At 46.5% G+C, this 19,621-nt stretch overlaps 1 protein-coding gene across 3 annotated transcripts in view; it reads right to left on the bottom strand.

The window, feature by feature from the left end:
- The window catches only part of LOC139048757 (oocyte zinc finger protein XlCOF6-like), a 101,236-nt gene extending 81,629 nt beyond the window's left edge, over nucleotides 1–19,607 (bottom strand). For all 3 annotated transcript variants that reach the window (XR_011507888.1, XM_070523339.1, XM_070523338.1), the window contains exons 1-2: nucleotides 19,380–19,607; nucleotides 4,496–4,702 (exon numbers count right to left, since the gene is read on the bottom strand). Coding sequence is in view for 2 of the 3 variants with exons in the window: in XM_070523339.1 (XP_070379440.1) it covers nucleotides 4,496–4,688 (193 nt within the window). In the remaining variant the exon portion in view is untranslated. The remainder of the gene's footprint in view (nucleotides 1–4,495; nucleotides 4,703–19,379) is intronic.
- Between the last annotated feature and the right edge of the window lie 14 nt (nucleotides 19,608–19,621).

Here is a 19,621-nt window from a genome sequence, read left to right as displayed (position 1 = left end):
ATACCTTTGTTATCACATAGCAGGTCGCGTAATCAGTAGTGACGGCGAACCACTTATTCCCTCTAGTCGTCGTCGGAAAATGGCTAACCAGGTCAAGGTCTACACGAAAGAACGGTTCACAGGGAACTTCAATTGGATGGAGTCGTCCGACAGGTGGCAGGGGAGGTTTCTTCCAGTGGTGGCACAATTCACAAGTGGTGGCAACAATGCATGGAGCAGTAGAGACGCGGCCAGAAGAGCCAGCCTCGTACGCGGTCGTAAGTACGCAAAACGCCGAGATGTCCCGCCGTTGGCACATCGTGAAGTTGTTCGAGAGCGATGAATCGCAGATGACGAGAAAGGACAAAGAGCAACTCAAGGCTGTCAGGGTTGATATTGCGGTGGTAGAGGATGCCGTCGTGCAGAACGAACATTCGGCACGTGGCGTCAGTGCTACTAGATTGCACTCCGGCGATGATGGACTGTAAGGATTCGTCGCATTGTTATTCAGCGCGCATGTCGGTCATGTCAGTAAAAGCCATCACACAGGTCACCGGATCATGTGCAGCAGGATCAAGGTGATCCACGGGGTGATGAGAGAGGAACTCAGTGTCCTTGTGCAGAAGTCCAGACTTATAGTTGGCTGCAAACAAAACTTCATGGAGCTGCAAAGCCCAGCGACCAAGCCCCTCTTGTCGGGTCCCGGAGGGAAGACAGCCATAAGAGTGTGTGGTGGTCTGTAATGACTGAAAACGTGCAGCCGTACAAATATGGCCAGAACTTGGCGACAGCCCGAACTAAAGCCAAGCACTGTCACTCGGTGATGGAGTAATTTCTCTCGGGAGGTGACAGCAGGCAGCTGGCGTAAGCTATCATGCACTTAGTACCATTCTGTTGTTGGGCGAGAACAGCGCCGATGCCATGGCCGCTTGCGTCAGTGAGGACTTCGGCCGGAGCAGATGGATCAAAGTGAGCAAGTATGGGAGGGGTGGTCAGAAATCCGATGAGAGTGGCGAACGTGTGAGCCAGCTCCAGGACTTATGAGAATGGCGTGTTCTTTACAAGATCTGTCAAGGGCCGAGCAACATCGGCAAAGTTTGAAGTTTTTGACGAAACAGCGAAAGTAAGAACACAGGCCAACAAAGCAGCATGCGTCAGAAGTAGAACATGGCACAAAAAAACTGGGTACAGCCCGAACTTTTTCCGGACCTGGTTGGACACCGGACGTGTCAACGAGTTGTCCCAACACAGTAATCTGACGGCACCTGAACTGACACTTCGGAGAGTTCAGTTGGAGGCCGGCTTTTCGGAAGACCCCAAGAATAGCAGTGAGTCGGGTAAGGTAGCTGCTGAAAATGGGTGAAAAAACAATAACGTCATCACGGTAACAGAAACAGGAGGTCCATTTGCAGCCTTGCAGAAGGGAGTCCATCATACGTTCAAATGTCACAGGAGCATTGCATAGGCCAAAGGGCATGACTTTGAACTGATATAACATCTGGCGTGATGAAGGTTGTCTTCTCGCGATCCATTTCAACTGAAATTTGCCAGTAGCAAGATCGAAGATTGATGGACGAGAAGTATTTAGCTCCGTGCAAGCAGTTCAAGGCACCATCGATGTGTGCGAGTGGGTAAACGTCTCTTCGCATGATCTTAAGTGGCGATAATCGACGCAAAAACGTTAGGTATCATCTTTCTTTTTCACAAGAACGACAGGTGAAGCCCAAGGACTGGCTGATGGCTCAATGACCCCTTTGCGGAGCATTTTGTCCACTTTCAATTGGAGCACTCGACGTTCGGCATGCGATACACGATAGGGATGCTGATGAATAGGATTCATGTCTTCAGTGTTTATATGTGGTGCTGAACAACAGATGTTTGACCTAAAGGCCTATCGCCGAAATCAAAGATGTCACTGTACGATGCAAGCAGGAGACGTCTGTCCGTGGCCTGTGCAGAGGTGAGGTCAGGTGCAATCATTTTCGCAAAGTAATCCGTTAAGGAACAAGAGCTGTGAGCTGCAATTGGTGCTAATAAGCCACTGTCGGCATTCAGATTCTCGATGTCAAATTCGGAACCACTAGAAACACTGGCTAAGAACATGTCGGCCGAAATCACTTGAGGGCGGAAGCTGAAATTCAGAAGCGATAGAACAACGTCGTTATTAGTAACCGTGACCAGCATATGCAGAACAGCAATGTTCCAGTTCAAAAGCACATCGATGATGGGGCGAAGCACATAGTCACCATCAGGAACCTGTAGCTGGGCGGTCAAAGTGATGTAAGTAACTGCCTCGGGTGACAGACACACACCGTGAAACGAGCACAAATGCGGTGGGGCGGTGCTCGGAGCGTTGGCGAGTTGAGGCAGTTCTAACTGAAGAACGCCGGTCACGCAGTTGATGAGAGCAGAATGAATTAGTAAAAAGTCCAATCCAAGGATAACATCGTGAGGGCAATTGCCGATCACAGCAAAGAGAACAGAAGTAGACCGGCCGGCTATAGTTAAATGCGCAGTACACATTCCAAGAGCAACCTGTTTTGATGCTTTGCTGCCGTCGGCCATACAAAGCACTCGGGTAGCTGCTGGGGTGATGACCTTTTTTAAATGTCTACGTAGGCTAGCACTCATCACAGATATGTGGGCTCCAGTGTTGACGAGTGCTTGGACAGGTATGCCGTCTATTTTAGCCTCAATCACACTTCGCCTTGCGGGCACAGATAGAGGATTTGCTACAGTAGTTGGCAATGCAGCACCACCTGGGCTGTATTTCCTAGTTTTCCGAGAGGGTGCGGCCAAAAGCCACAGGGGACGAAAAGCGACGTGGCTGTGGCGAATGGGAAGACGTGCGATGTCTTTGCTGTGAACAAGACTGGTGTCCGCGCAGTGATAGTGAGCGGCTGTACCACGTGTTTCTATAAGAATTGTGGGTGCTCTTAGACTCAGCGGTGGGCGAAACATTACCAGCATTTCCAACAAAACGGCCAGGTTGGTCGGCGTGCGAGGTGTTGAGGGCCACGAGTTGCTCCAGTATCAGGCGACATGACCAATGTGGCAACAGATGAAACATATCGGCTGGTCATCCGCAGTTCTCCACTCAGTCAGGTTGTGATAATGTGGAGAGAAGCATCTGGGTGGAGCAAAAATAGTAGAAGAGCATTCGTTACCTCTGGGATTGGCGACAGCACACACAGAATGTAAACCAATGTTTTCGAGTTCCTGGTGAACGATGGCTTGAACGAGGGGTACTGAAAATGTGGTAGCATCACGGCTACGCGAACAGAAAGCTGCGGGCGCCATCACATCCAGTTTACGTCTAACGGTTTGCACCACATCCTCTGATGGCGAGGCATGCTGTTGTGCAGGTTGATCTTTCACACATCGACGTAGCTGCGGCAGTATTGGGAAGTCGGGCGAATAGTTGCAAGACGCGTTGGCTTTTGGCCTGCTCGAATTGTCGGCACTCTTTAATGATTGCATCAACTGTAGAGCAGCTTTTGCACATGAGCAGATTAAACGCGTCATCAGCAATGCAATTGAGCATGCGCCTGACCTCCTCAGCTTCTGTCATGTTGTGATCGGCTTTACGACAAAGTGCCAGCACGTCCTGGATGTACAAGACATAGGACTCCGTGGGGGATTGGATACGGGAAGCCAGTTCCTGCTCTGCGGCAATCTTATAGCCGGCTGGTTTGCCAAACAACTCTGTCAATTTCTCTTCGCATTGGTCCCAGCTGGTTAGCTCCTCTTCGTGGTTTTCGTACCACACCTTTGCCATGCCTCTTAGATAGGACACAAGGTTAGCTAGCATAAGCGTAGGGTCTCATCTGTTGGTTCCACTCACGTGTTTGTACATGGCCACCCACTCTTCATCATCGGCGCCATCAGTCCGGCAGAAAGTTCCAGGATCCTTGAGTTGAACAAAGACAACCGAAGGCGACAGCGATGTAGCACGCGGCGGTGACATAGGAGGTGGCAACGACGTTGATCCTGAGTGCTCACCGTCACTCATGGTGCAGACGGTGATGTGACATCCACTGCGCGGCTCCGTTTCCAGCCGTGGTACTCCGCACTCCTCACCAATATGTTACGGGGATATCGCGAGTATAGAAGATTGTATTTACAATATATATATACAAAGTGAGTCAGATTAGATCAGATAGCTGAGCATCGAGAACACACAGCAGCCAGCGTCCCGCAATCTTCTTCTTCCTCTCTTCTTTCATCCTTCCATAACACTATCGTAAAGCAATATAAGGGCTTCTACAGACATCAGGGTAAGAGAGCTCTGGATTAAGCTATACTATCTAAGGTGCTTCAATTTTCTCAATAGAGCAGCAGTTTTGCATTTTGCCCGAATCAGTACGCAGACACGCATCGCAAACCTGCTCATTTGTCCTTGGCAGATGAATGTCACATACACTTGAGCAGATCGTGCCAAGCTAGGCAGACTTTGCCATTTACCAAAAGCTCGCACAATCAAGCAAATGTAAGAGAATTGCCGGTCACTGCTCACCTGAGGTCGAGCTTAACTGTTCCACAGCCTCTGTAGTCTGCACGCTCCTCGACACGCTCCATGCTTTAAAGCAGCACCCGACAGACTTGTCAGCCAGAGGCAAGCTGTACTGCATGCCAACCTCGACCTGACCGAAGACCTTGGAAGGGGCGTGGCATGCTGTTTTGGCATTCATACTTTCAGCTAGACTCATCGCATTGGTGAGGCCTGCAGAAAATAATTGGGATGATTGCAGTCCTGTTAGAGCATCAAGAACAAGAGGCAAATACAATAATAGAATACAGGGGCACTTTACAATGCATAGCCATGGAACAAAAAAATAACCCTTTCAGTTCAGTACTCCTAAAGAGCTACAAAGGACAATCCACATTGAATACTCAAAAAGCAGGGCAACCTCATTTCTGTGGAATGCTTACGACAGAAGATATCTCATGATACTTTTACATCTGATACATTTGAAAGCTATTAGTGTAGTCCAACTGATGTAAAGTGATTGCAAGATCCTGAAGTCATAACTATTACCCTACTTAATGCCCACTGCAGGATTCGCAATCCCCCCATGTCTTGTGCCAGCTGATACCATCTTGTGCTTGCAAATTTTTTATTTCATCACACTACATTGTTTTGTGCTGTCCACAATTGCAAGTCAGTTCCATTGGTACTCATTTTGGAACCCTGCTAGACTGTCAGCTACTTGCCCTACCCATTACATTGCTTGCCAAAATTAATTTTTTCTGCAACAGCATTCTTTAAGAATTTCATACAGTTAGGGAGAGCTCTGTATGTATGTATGTATGTATGTATGTATGTATGTATGTATGTATGTATGTATGTATGTATGTATGTATGTATGTATGTATGTATGTATGTATGTATGCATGCACCCACCGTGGTTGCTCAGTGGCTATGGTGTTGGGCTGCTGCGCACGAGGTCACGGGATCGAATCCCGGCTACGGTGGCCGCATTTCGATGGGGGCAAATTGCGAAAACACCCGTATAATTAGATTTAGGTGCACGTTAAAGAACCCCAGGTGGTCGAAATTTCCAGAGTCTCCCACTACGGCGTGCCTCATAATCAGACAGTGGTTTTGGCACGTAAAACACCATAATTTTTTATGTATGTATTTATGTATGTATGTATGTATGTATGTATGTATGTATGTATGTATGTGTATGATTGCATGATTGTGTGTATGTACGCATCTAAACTCTTTCCCGTCAACTCAGGTCACTGGGTAGAGCATGGGTAGAGCATGTGGCTGCTGTACACGTGCTGAGGGAACTGGGTTCAAAATACAACCGTCAGCCCAACTTGGGTCACTGAGCATGTAACATTGTCTATGTGCAGCTCTTCAAAAAACCTTTTTGATGCCAAATTGGGTCACCGGGTTATGTGCCACTTATCAATGACCCTGGGCAGCCTTTCCCACTGACCTCCAATTGCCCTTGTCTTGTCATCTACTTTTTTCCAGACTGTGTCTAGGTTGGCTAGCCTGTTTCCTCTGAACTAATTAGATCTTTCTCTCTTTGAATTAAGACAGGGTGTTTACCAACCAGGAAAACCGGGAATTCTCAGGGATATTGAGTAGTCTGGAAAAACTCAGGGAAAAAAACTCAGGGAATTCATGCCTCTATCAGGGAAAATTAGCTGTAATTTAATTGAAAGGGTCGAAAGTCACGAATACTGGCCTGAGTAGCAGACAGGAATCGTAATGAGTCGTCTTTGACGCACTGTTGTCGGCTGTGGGAGTTGCCAGTGTACAGACACTTGGTCCGGAATCCGGACCAAGTGTCCAGATTCCCGATAATTTGGGCAGCTTCGCGGCACCACCACGTACCCCATAGAGTCACTGTATCAGAACGTCTAAAATTTCGGACGCAAGAACTTTTCACTGTCCAATTTTCCGAACGTTTTGCCGTGACCGCAGGTACAAAACTGCATTAATCAAAGCCATGGACCACCGCTGCCATTTGGATTTCCTCGCCGCCTTGAACCGGCGCTCTCGCACGCAGATCTGCTGGCAGCCGTAGCCACCACTGCGGCAATGCTAGGCCTAGCTGCTTCGACGTTCGCTATGAAGCTTCTTGACGTTGGGTGCCGTGTTTTTTATTGAAAGAATTCGCTGCTGTCAACAATGGCACGGACTCCGCCTTCGTGGTCCTCGCGATTGGCTTAGAAGCTTGGAAGGTACGGTGCGTTACACAATGCCCGTTCCCGAAAGTCAGCTTCGCCTCTGCACAGAAATGTTACTTGGTGAAGCATACGCAAAAGCATACGCAAAAGCATAACAAGCTGTGATGTTGTTAGGATCGTCACGTTGCAAAGCGTGTGACGCGAGGAAGATGGAGGAGACGGTGCATGAGTAGCAAACACACGACAATTATATTAGACGGCACATAATCACGAAGGATACCTTCAACTAGAACCACACATGTCAGGCTGTTCGTAAACAAGGCAAATATAGTCACACGAGGTTGCGGTTGAAGGCCGGAGTGTGGTGAGACGCTGAGTCCTTGCGGTGGAGCACTCGCTGGTATGATGAGGACCGGCGTGGTAGAGCAGACGCAGCAGCACGGGGCAGGAAAAGGTGGACGGTCCACAGCTCCGTAGACGAGAACAGGCCACTCGGTCGCCCGGTCACCCGAACCTCGCGCGTAGAAGCGGGTTCTACGATGCCGGCAGGCCGACCTGAGGCCTCGTGCAAGGCAACGACCCGAAGCGCTCCTCGTGTCGACGACGGACGCTCGCTCTCTGGAACCTCGCGCGTAGATGCGGGTTCGAGGTTGCAGCAAGTCGTTCCGGGGTCTCGTGCCGTGCAACGACCCGAGGCATTCCCTGTCCCGAAGACGTGCGCTTGGTCAGGTGAACCTCACCAGGAGATGTGGGTTCCGAAGGCCCGGTGGCCCTAGTCGTGCCGGCGTTCCAACGATCTCCATTGCGCGAGCCCTTTCTCATGCACTCCACGAGCCTCCTTCGTCTTCCTTTTCCTCTTGTTGAGGATGGCCGCAATGTCGTCTGCTCTTGCGCTCGGTACTTTTTGTGTACTTCTTCACACAAGCGTGGGAAGGGGCTATTGCCATGGGACACAGTATGTATTCCTTAATTATACATGCATGTAACCGGTATTTCCTGTCACAGTACGAGCGCCGATATGCCTAATACGTGTACCGACAGGCCTTCAGAGCATTTTCGAATGTGCCTGCGGTAGTTTGAGCCCTTAAGGGCAGTAAATGACATGCATTTATTTTTTCCAACTGGCCGATTTTTCTGACGTTTTCGTGGCCCATAAGGAGTTCGAAAACTAGGACGTGGACTGTGCAACTGACCAAGAAGATGCTTCAAATGGTCTGTGGGGCAATCGAGTGACGGAAGGAGTACAAGAACAGAAAGGTCCTACGCATTGAGGAATGAACGGAAAAGGAAGCGTGCTGCCGCCGTTTTGAAGGAGCTTGAGCTCAAAAAACAGTGTTGGCTGATTCCGAGATGCAAGTGTCCCTCATCCAAATCAAAATAAACTCTTTGAAGCAGTGAAACACAACAATAAGGCGTCGTGCGCGGGCTGAGAGTATGTCAGGACAGTTGCGGTAGACTTACGAGCTGTTGAGAATGAATCTCAATTGTGACAAAGTTCAGACCTCATACCGCTGAGCTTACTATCAATTGATAGAAATAGCTCATATTCGAAAATATTTGCTTTTGTATGAATCTCCGTTTTTATTCGTATTTGAGAATGTCCGGCTTCATTCGCAATTTTTTCGAAGGCATTTTATTTGCTGTGCATTTTACTATCCCTTCTCTTCTATATTCTTTTTGAATGGCATAAACAGTACTCCTTAGCATTCAAATTAGATTAAGTCGTTCTTTTTTAATTTTTTTCATGTGCTTACTAAATAGTGACAGCATCGGGCGGTATGGTTTCAGCCCGTCTTGACATAAAACATAGTTCTGCATCACTCAGGGAATTTTGCGACGGCACTCAGGGAAAACCTGGAAAACTTAGGGAATTTGGAAATTCAATTTGGTAGACACCCTGTAAGAACAATCCTAGAGCCCTCTAACCCATTATCACTGCCATTTACCCTACCTAATACCTCTACATCCTGTACCATGCTAGAGTCGGCACAGAATATGAAATCTATTTTCTTTCTTGTTTCTCCATTAGGGCTTTTCCAGGCCCACTTGCTGTTATTCCACTTCGACAAGAAAGTATTCATAATTTGAAGGTGATTCTTTCACATTAACTTTACCAACATCTCTCGTCTACTATTTCGAGAGTCAATTCCATAGTTCCCAGTCAACCATCCCACTCATTTTCTCCACACTTTTGCATTAATGTCGCCCATGACTACAGTACACCTTGCACATGTCTTATTGCTAATTCAACATTCTCATAAGGTTGTTCTATTTCTCCATAATCATCAGTGGAGGTTGGAGAGTAGGTCTTTACTATGTGCAATCGATATCTGCTATTAAGTTTTATTAAAATAACTGCTACTCCTTTAGTAATATTGTCACGTTGTAGCAACGGTGAAAAACCAAAGTGGCACAACGCATTGGGCAAACGTCTGCCCAACAAAACAAGTAATACTCAACATAATAATGGTGAGCACACTCATTGCTCATTGAAATATCATCTGCGGGTCAAGCACATCGACTTTCATACATGACTCGTCAAAGGTTCCAGTTATATTGCTGGTGCCTTCATGCCTTCCAGAAAGTACTACACAATTCCTGCTGCACGTACAATCTTATTACACAAAGTTTGGTGACAAGAGACACAACCAGCATGAACATTTGAGAAATTTCCGATACAGAAAGGCGTGTCTTAAGCTGCGTGACAATACTGTAAGAGAGACTGGTCCGCGAAAAATGGTAACCCAGAACAAGCTATTTACAAGCATGCCAATACTATAGAACTCAACAATGTTGCCCGCTGTGTACTTATAAATTAGAAGCAGTACCCTATATTCCATCTCATCTGTAATAATCTGTGAGCCCCTGCAAAAGCACAGCAGAAACTGCCGTGCCTACCCTTCTATTAATGTGCAGGTCCAGAAGGGAGATAAACAGAATACAAAGGATGGGTAGAACCTACACAGCTGTGAAACATGTGAATAACAATCTTGCTACTCTTTACTCACAGTTTTCATACAGAGTGGGGCAGGAGAGGTAAAAGCTGACGTGAGAAGACAAGCAAACCTGACAGCACTTGTAGGCAAAGTAAAGGTATGGTGTGGTAAACTTCTGCTATTTCTCATATAAACGCCATGCGTATTTGCCATGTGGACAACTGATGCGGGGTGCGCAGAGGCCAAGCCCCATTACATCACTGTAGGTTCTATGTGGCACAATGGAAGTGGCAGCACATCAAATCAACATTTCTGTGCTCGCGGCAGTAGTCTTGCGGCTATAGTATCACTCAAGTTCGCAGGTTCCATCCCAATTGCGGCAGCAGCATTTCGAAGATAGAGAAATGCAAAAACACTTGTGCACGTAGATATGGATGCATGCTAAAGAATACCAGGGTCTCAAAATTAATCCATAATCTGCCACTAAGTAGTGCCTCATAATCTCATTGTAGTTTTGACACACACAGCCCCATAATTTAACTAAGGTTTAACACATCTGCCACAATGCAATATTTCATGCGAGGCAATGACAATGCTCAGCCCTCATGGAGGTTATCAAAAATTTCATACAGCAATGCCTCACAAAATACATCTCCCTGTGTGTTAGGTGTACTACACAAACAGCAGTGGTTCATGCAAGGTAACGTTTAAAATCAACTCACCAAACTTGTATTGGACTAACCATAGAAGAAATTAAACATTCACTGTCAACCTCACTGCTAATTATTTTTAACCAAACAGCACAGGAAGTTTTGCTTACATCGATTTCCACAGTGCGTGGGATGAGCCTATTTTTTCTGATAGCCCTAAGGTGTTATTTGATACTCTAAGTTGAGTCATCGTTATTGACGATATATCATTTGTGGTATCATTATAAGTGGACTGCACTGTATGTAACATGTGATAGAAGCAAGCAACAGGCCAATAAACTTTAGTCTTGAGGCACCAAGGTAGCACACAAGTCGAGACCTATGCAGTCAGCAAGCAAGAACAATCAGGGGAACCAAAGGCTCACAAGTTATTGTTAGTAACAACCAAGAGACATTGAAACCATAAGTGCACTTACTCATAGGTACCCCAAGTGAATGTGTGGAATGATCTGTACAAGCCGAATGAGTGTGAACAAGTATAAAATTCAAAAATATGTAAAAGACTGAATGAGAATGCTAAGGTGAATGTGTAGAATTCAGTGGAGAGAGAATCTGGAATGGCCGCATTCAGGATTCCTAGCACTGCAAGAATTCAAGATTGTAAACACTGCAGCCCGTGCACAAAACAGGAACACCATGATGGTTCATGAAGGTAATGGAAAGGGATGAAAACTTTAGCTTCGTCAAGGCAATTAGATGAACTATTGATACAAAATTGGCTTAATAAACAGTGAAAAGATGCCATAATATTGCTGGACATGGTGGGCATGGCTGGAGGACAGGGAATACACATATATGACGTGGGAACATAATGTTAGCCTATGCTGTGCTGACATCAGTCACACCCACTTTGTCATAATCCCTGCTTACACATTTAACTGCAGTAAGAAAGAGATAGTTTATTGAAAGATTCATAAAAAATTTGCAGATTCCACGAACTGCGTAAATTGATGTATGCGAAGGTTTGTATGCCAAGTGCTTCATTGACTTGAATTAGTGGTGATGTTGGCGCAGAATGCGTAAATTTTTTACCATCTACTCTAATATGAGAATGACGAGTTGATGTTAAACATTACCTTGCATGCACTATCGCTATTTGTCTGTGTGTTCTACTGAACAAACAGGGAGATGTGTTTGCTTGAGGCATTGTTGTGTGTCATTATACATAATCTCCGAGTTCAGCAGTATCATTGCCTCGCATGGCACATCACATCGTGGTAGAAGTGTTAAAATTTAAGTGAATTATGGATCTGTACATAATTCAATTGATTATTATAACATGGTATGTATATATTGTATACATACATTCGCAGTTTGCACCACGTTTTGCTGTGCAGCAAAGACACTCCTGTTCTACAAAATGCTTTTTTCGGGTCTTGGTGTCCTCAATGCTGAGTACACATTTTGGAGCCATTTTACTTGTGCGTTTTTATGTGCTCCTTTTGCATACAAGGCCAGCACACTGTCGAGATGCCAGCTCCAAGCACGCTCCTCAGGCTATGAACGATTGTAATGTGTACACTATAACAGCCCAGCACGCGACCTCCACGCCCAGCACCTGCATTTTTGTCACAAAGGAGAGCAAGCACAGCCTGTGCCATACACACAAACTACACATCCTGGCCCACAGCGGCCAGGATTCGAGCACCATATGGTGGTGTTGCAAGAAACCCAGCGGCACGTGCGGCAAGGCCATCACAGCACCCGGAAAGTCTGGAGAAGAGGCAAAGAACTTCGCTTTAAAGGGTCCCTGAAACTGCATGGGCAAATTTTGCAGACACGTATTGTACCTCTATAGTAAATCATGCACACAATTTGTGTGAAGTGCCTCACATTACAAGAACTACGCATCATTATAAGTTACCCTTCTCTATAGCCATGCATTTTCTTCTGAAGTGGTTTACCAAGTGATGGGGGCTAAGCTCAGCTTTCACTGGCTCTGCGTCGTCATGGGACTTTGTGTTGCCTACTTCACACGAAGCCTCTCCAACCTCTCCACCTGGCAGTCGATCCTAAATGAGGGCTATCAAAGCAGCGTAAGTTGCAAGCATTTGTCACAGTGCCGAGCAAGTCCAGTATACCAGTAACCACAGAGCTGGGCGTTTCGATGGATGGGTAGAGGCATAAACTTAAGCCCCTCCATATTACGATAGCTGTGATGAAGGACCTATAGCACAGACATACGTGAGTGGCCTGGTCGGTCTGCATGGTCCAGCCACCTGATGGCGCAGAGCTTAACCAGCCAAGCAAAGAGCTAACATTGCTCTAACCAAGTGTAAAACATTTTAAACATTTAATGATAATGCTGTTGCCAAAAAATTTACACAAACAGAAAAGTAGAATACACTTCGTTCTTGCTACTGTGTTGTGTTTGGTTGATCTGTGTGCTACCAGGTGGTTGCACCATGCCAAACCTTTCACGTTTGTACCTCTGCTCATCTTGTGAAATGGCACGGTGAAACCGTGAAACAGCCAGGCTTGGTCTGCATGCATTTACTTGAATACTGGACACGCAAAACACTACTGTGGTAGTAATCCTCCAGCATAAAGTGATGGCGGCAAATGGACAAAGCCTTGTGCCAATTAGATATCAACAGTCTGATGTGCTGCAATCACTTCACTCGTCTGCTACCTTGCAGAGGGACACAATGTCGCAGCTCGACATATTGCCAGTCACTAGGTTTGCAGCCCACAACGTAACAACGGCAAAACATGGTGCTTGCAGAAAGAAAGATAAGAGATCAACACTAGACTTTGAAATCCGCCAGTAGCACTTTTTTATTTACTCAGTTCAATCATATAAATAATTAACTCATATTTAGATCCTTCATGATCACAGCTTAGCAAGCGGCATAGTGTCACTATGCCACACACTAGAAACAAGAAATCTGCATAAACTGAGCAATGAACAGCAGGCGAACATGCGCTACATTATTGCACTATCTTTCTCATAAACTTGTTCTTATGTGATCATAACCTCATGTAAAATGGGAAAGATACTGTACTGCACTCAAACTTTCCAAAACAAAGGATTCTCTGACAGCTTCTCGCTCATACTGTTGTTCAGGACCTTTGCACAAGCCTCTTCAGGACCTTCGCACACTGTATTTAGGATACTCAGATGGCTGAAAATGCTTCATATGCCCCACTGAAAGCAAGAAGCCAAACTTAATAACCTTGCACGCTGTTTCAACGGTGGCAGGCTCACATTCAAGTCAGTGACGTACCTGTGGCTTCGTTGTGATTGTGAGGCAGTTCTTAATGCGCAATAATTGTCAGTGAAGTCACCAGGAAATGACAAGAACACGAACAGCTCCATGCACCACACGTTTGGGATTTTTTATGTGCAGATTGATTGCACTCAAAGCACATACAAGTAAATAGTTGTAGCGGTGACAATACGACTCGGACAGGTGCCTTAAACATGGTGCTACATCGGTCGCCTGGCAAGTACTAGTCACAAACACAAAACCTCACATAGAAGATGTTAAAAAGCAGCAGTAGTCCCACAGGAAAATTGCTTATAGCTGAGGACGATTGTTAGTAGTTCGCAACACAATTATTTCTCTACGGTTTATTGTTTAGAGACAACTGAAAATAAATTTTTGTGATTGTTCTTCTACTGTGTCATTTCTGGAGTCTTCTTGATCGCCGTTGCCTGTGTCAAAAACTCAACTAAGGAATTGGTGGGCTGGGAATTAGTCTAGCTGAAAGTTTATGTTACGCCCTGCATCAGGAAGTGATTTTATTCTCCTCCAAAATTTCCAGGCTGGCATGCCAGAAAAGACAGGTCATCTCTTCTGTGAAGATAGCGATAGTCTCATTGCAGTTGCACTCTGGTTTCTAGTAGAGCTTGGGCTCACTCTCTGCGCACGACGCTTGTGCAGGTCCATAGAAAACTACTGCGGAACAATTCCCAAGTTGTTATGCTGGTTTCTTGCTTCTGAAATGAAGTCCTGGCAGCATTTTCCAATGCAAAAAAACATATTGTGCAGCTTCTCATTGCTGCTCTAGTTGTTAAATGTAGCAACACTTTCAGGTGTCTCCAGGTAGCTTTCCGGGTCCTCAAATGTTGATCTGCGAAATTTTGCTGGTTCCATGGACTGCTGCAGGACAATTGGTGTTGGCAACAGTGGGGCTGTCATTCTGGCTGGCATCGCGGCCGTGCACTTTCTGGTCTTTACAGGTAGAAGTACATACTCCAGTGGAAGGTTTTGAAGCCTGCGGCTTGCTTGATGGTTTGGGGCAACGTTGGTGCTGTCTTCAAGTTTTGGGCTTTGATCACTGCTTTGCAGAGGCATTCAGTACATGAGCACAAAGGCACTTTGACCAGATGTCACGTAGTAGTGACAGTGCAGAAAAAAGTAGCAAAACTGTCAATGACAAAAGCAGCTTTTATTGGGCGAATTTGTGCCCACAAAAACAGGCTACACTCAAGAAAGGACAGCGGCGAACACAGTCAGTAATTGTCGAAATCTGATCAGCGGGTTAAGCACATTGGCTTTTATACATCACTCGTCGAAAGTTCCAGTGCAATCACTGGTGCCCGCGCGATTTCCAGAAACTACTACACATTTCATGTCACCCATGCAATCTGATTTTGCAAGGTTCAGTGAGGAGATACAAAAGAGATAGAATCAACAACAAATTTGTGTGTCTTGCCGAGCGATAACGTTTAACATTTGTTACCGCTGAAAAAGCGGTCACTGGAGAAAGATAAACAAACACACGTGTCAATATATTGTTAGAAGGCGGGAGGCGTTTATATAGAAGGCTCGGCGCTAAAGCACTGGGTGGGGCAAGGCCGCCAGACCATCAGAAAATTGCTCCTCTTACCTTGCTCCTTTTGACACAATAACATTAAGGGCCCCGTGTCGCACGAAATCCTGTGTCGGTGACAGCAGTGTTGTCTGTTTGTGAAAATTAATACCGAACCACACAGGCCCTCTGCATGGTGCATAATCGTTACTGAAGTTTTGAAGTGAGGGTAGCTCGCATTAAAATCGAGTATGAAGAACGGCTGAGGAATATGGAAGAAAGTAAATGGGCTGGGAGGGTGTTCAGGTACCTGTACAGGAAAACATTGATTCACAGTGAAGGAAAAGAACTAGGAAGCTTACGAGCAAGTATGCGGCCTGTATGGTGGACAACACAGCAACAAAGAAGGTCAAGCGGAAACTCAGAGAGGCTGAAATGATCTCATGGGTGGTGACAATGGAAAAGTAGCCTGCCATGAGTAACTACTTAAGAGGAAAAAATGAAATAAGGAAAGAAACCATTTATGATAACTCAAAGGGAAGCTCATTACTTTTTGAAGCAAGATCGGGATGCCTTAGAACACGCACCTATAAAGCGAGATATATGAAGGAAGAAGAAACATGTGCTTGCTGCGGTAAAGCTAGGGAAACGACAGAGCATGTTTTATTAGAATGTGAAGACGTCTACCCAGCGGTCGATTTAGGCACCACTGGCCTTGTTGAAGCCCTTGGGCTCAGTGGGAGCAGTGGTAAAAAAACATGTTCGTAATAGGGATTAGTAAGAGGTGATTGGAGGATTGGTGGAGGAAAAGTAGGGAAACGACAAAAGACGGAGACGTACAAAAGCACAGTTCGCAATAGGGGATCAGAAAATTTGGGCGTGGTAGTTCATAGTGTTTTCTTTTTCATTGTTTAACCTAGGTAGGACATTAGGCAGTATAATAGCAAGAGCTTGGTGGCGCAACCCCCCGCCCCGTTCCAAAGGGGACGCTCATAACATCCTTTTTGGGCTCCCGGCGTTCTTTTGTGTTCCGTCTGCATTTCGACACAGCACAGCTGCACTACTGGGCTACAGCAAGGTGAGGAATTTTGTTTGACAGTCTTCAACGCACTTCAAGCACATTTAGGCTTACTGCACAAAACTGAACCTATATGGGCACGTTGCAAGTGCTAGTCGGCGCCCTGTCTTTTGGACCCCTAGCGCCATCTGACGAATAGTTGCACGAATGCGGTAAGATTACTCACGGTGTCAGCACCTCGCGCTGCGTGTTTGGCGCCCTGTGAAACGGTAGTGATGGCACGAAACAGCGCGCCAATATTAATTTTAGCCGGGTTTCGGGAATTACAAGATCTTGAAAGCTTTTTTCATAGAAAGAATTTAGAGAAAGGCAGTCGTCTATTTGTAACGGCGCGTGACGTGAGGAAACTGCTGTACTCGCACTGATCGGAAGTGACTGCTATGTGTATACCGCAAACGAAAATCAGCGTACCAGCGAGATGCGTGGAGCTCAGCGTAAGTTACTTCGTTATCTACGGTGTAGACGCATGAAATTATAGGTGACATTGATTCTTGTAGATCGGCCACAGCAGACAAATCCTAGCGGGGAGCTCGAATGCCGCGCTGGCATCACAAGGAAGTGCAAGGAAGTGCAAGTGGTAATTGCCCTGTACATACAGCACGGCAGATGCGAATCGAAAAGATCTCATCCAAGAACGTGGGGCGTACAAACGCCTCGTAAGACCTACCTGAGGTATGCTAACGTTGCTCTCCCTAAACAACAAAAAAAAGTGATGAGCTTGCCAGTTGTTGTAGACTACGCTGGGAAAATCTTTTCGCACAAGTTACTGGAAGTTCGAGACTTTTTATGTTGCGATTTTTCAGTGCGTGCAAAGGAGGTTCCAATAAACCACGTCGTCAAATATTTTGGTGATCTCAACTGCCCCTTAGTTAATATGCTGGGTGCAGATGGGTGTATGCCAGTTGAGCCAGCTGCAACCCCTCCTCGTAGCTCTCAGCAAGCCCTGGCGTAGTTTGAATGGGAGAGTATTGGGAAAGAGTTCCACAGCTTTACTGCAGTAAAGTGTGGAAACAAACTACTTTGTTTGCTGCATATCCTGGCACGCAGTGCAGGTGTCTCGTTGCTGCCATCATTGCTGTAAAAGCAACGAATTCAGCATTATAATGCACTTGGCATAACACTGGAATATAAAACAGCTTGCTTCTGCTGTCGGACAAGCGGCGTGATCCACTGTTGACGCCGTTTTACTTCATACGATCGGCTCGGAAACCTGTAAAACTTCGTTCCTGGTGAGTTGCTGTACGAGCTGTTGCAGCCCACTACGCAACAATTTGTGTTGCACTTGGGCATTGCTCAGAAAAGGCAACCGCTACGCGTGAAACAGTGCCACGGCCGCTCGATGAAAACACACAAGCACTTGTGCGTTTTCATCGAGCGGCCGTGACAGTGCACAGATGTGTGCACAGACAGGCTTTCCGAATGCAAGCGGGCCGGTCGTATCCAGCCGGGTGCGCACTCGCCGCCGCGAGGGGCGCCCTAGTAGGCGCAGGAACCACATTCTCGCAGTTATCGAAAAACAGCTCCGCCGTCCAAGCCTAGTTAACTTGAGTTAATTATTCGTACTGGGACATGTTTGCAACGCATTCTATGAGCCCAAGCTTAATTAAAACTTATTTCAGTAGTTTTTGGGCACCCTTGCCACACCTGGCTTTGTGACGAAAGCACCTTGGCCATTAACGCAGTTTCACGTGTACTGAATCTTACCAGGACAAGTTCGGCCGCTTTCTCAGACCCCATACATTATTGCAACTAATTTCGCTACTTTTTGGGGTACTTTTCAAGCACAGTGGCCGCGCTTGGCGTAGTAGTGCTGTTAGCGATAAGCAGCTCGGCTGTGTGCCGCTGTTAATTTCGTGTGTACTGAATCTTAGTGGTAGAAGTTCGAGATGCATTCTCTGACCCGAAAAAGCATTGTAGTTCATTCGGTAACTTTTTGGGATATCTTGAGGCACGCTCGCCGCGCCTGGGGCTGTGAAGCTGTTAGCAAAAAAGCAAGCCGGCCATAGCGAGTTAAGCCGGCCATAGCGAGTTAGTTTTGCGTGTACTGAATTTTAGTGGGACACGTTTGTGACGCATTTTATAGCCCTACAACACCATATACCTTATTTCGGTACTCACGCTTGTGGAAAACGCGACGAGCGATTGCCGAGAGTGATAACACGGGAGTGTTGCTTGCGCCGGCACGACGCGTAAAAGATAACACGGAGAAGCTCAAGAACATGACATTGATGTATTCTGAGCCACTGAAAACAGGCTTTGCAGCCACGAATCTGTCTTGAGTGCAACTAGAAGGCATTGTGCGAGCATGTAACATGGTCTGGCTGAGCCTGTGTAGTAGCCACCCCTGTACTTGGCGTACCATCACGTTGACTGAGGCCAAGTTGCTTTGGAAACGCGCAGTCACCCGTGTACTTGAGCTCTTAAAGTGCAGGAAGTAATGCCCGGGAAGGGAGGGGTGCTTGAATATCGGATGTTTTCTTCACATTTTATGGCATTGTTTGGGAGTAGTTTTTGCTGCGAAATGCACGTAAAAGTGAACTTATCTGCAATGCCGCTCATTCACCACTTACGCACGTTTCGTCTCTACACGCAATACTCCTGTTAGGTCAATATACCAAAATGATACGTGCTTGTAATTTACTTTCTTTCAGCTGATGGCATCCGATGGAGCTTCATACGGCAACGACTGCTGCTTACCTGGTGCCACAACTTTGAATGCAGAAGAAGCCTGGAATGAGCATTTATGTGGAGCAAAATAAACATTTCATCATTTCAGAAGACGTATTCCGTTTTCTTTATGACATTGCGCCCGACAGATTCGGCGCAGTCTTGTAAAGGTCATTCGCAATCATTTCTACTAAATAATGAAACGATTCCACGCCAAGGCCACGCGGGCTTCAGCAGAAGCGAAAAAAAAAAAAAATGCCGCGCCGAGCAGCGGAGCCGGCGCGGCGAGTACCAACTGGCGTTCAAAACGCGCGCGCCCGAAACCGAAAGGTGTTAATACCATCCGCTTGGTGTGCTACGGTCAATTCGGCCGCTGGGCTCTGTGGGTGTACGCTCTTGTTGAAATTTCCTTCTCTGTGGTGGCCGCGCCTGTACGAACAGGTGATCTTGCGATCTCAGCGAGACTGCCAAACCCTTTCGCGCTAGCTGAAATTTCGACACCACGTTATACCGCACGAATTCGCAAACTCGGTTGTTCATACATTAAAGTGTCGGCAAAAGAACAAGGGGATGGTGCAAAAGTTCGAGAAATACTCTAACCTTTGTTCCAGATGCGTTGTGGTAGCACTGGCAGTTAGGCAACTGGCCGGGTAATGGAATAGGCCCTGGGAGGCGCAGCGACAGTGTGAGGTTTCGTTCGAAAGCAGTTTCTGTATTTTAAGAAAGCACTGCGACCAAAGTTAGTCTTCCGCTACTGCTATGTTACAGTGCTTCTAGTTCACTGTAGCTATGTGCTGCGAGGACGCCATTACAGAATACACCTCCTGGTGGCTGGACTGTGT

Source organism: Dermacentor albipictus, chromosome 8, assembly GCF_038994185.2.
Source record: "Dermacentor albipictus isolate Rhodes 1998 colony chromosome 8, USDA_Dalb.pri_finalv2, whole genome shotgun sequence".
Taxonomy (NCBI): domain Eukaryota; kingdom Metazoa; phylum Arthropoda; class Arachnida; order Ixodida; family Ixodidae; genus Dermacentor; species Dermacentor albipictus.
The sequence above is the reverse complement of the archived record's forward strand: the minus strand, read 5'-3'. Positions and strand labels throughout refer to the sequence as shown.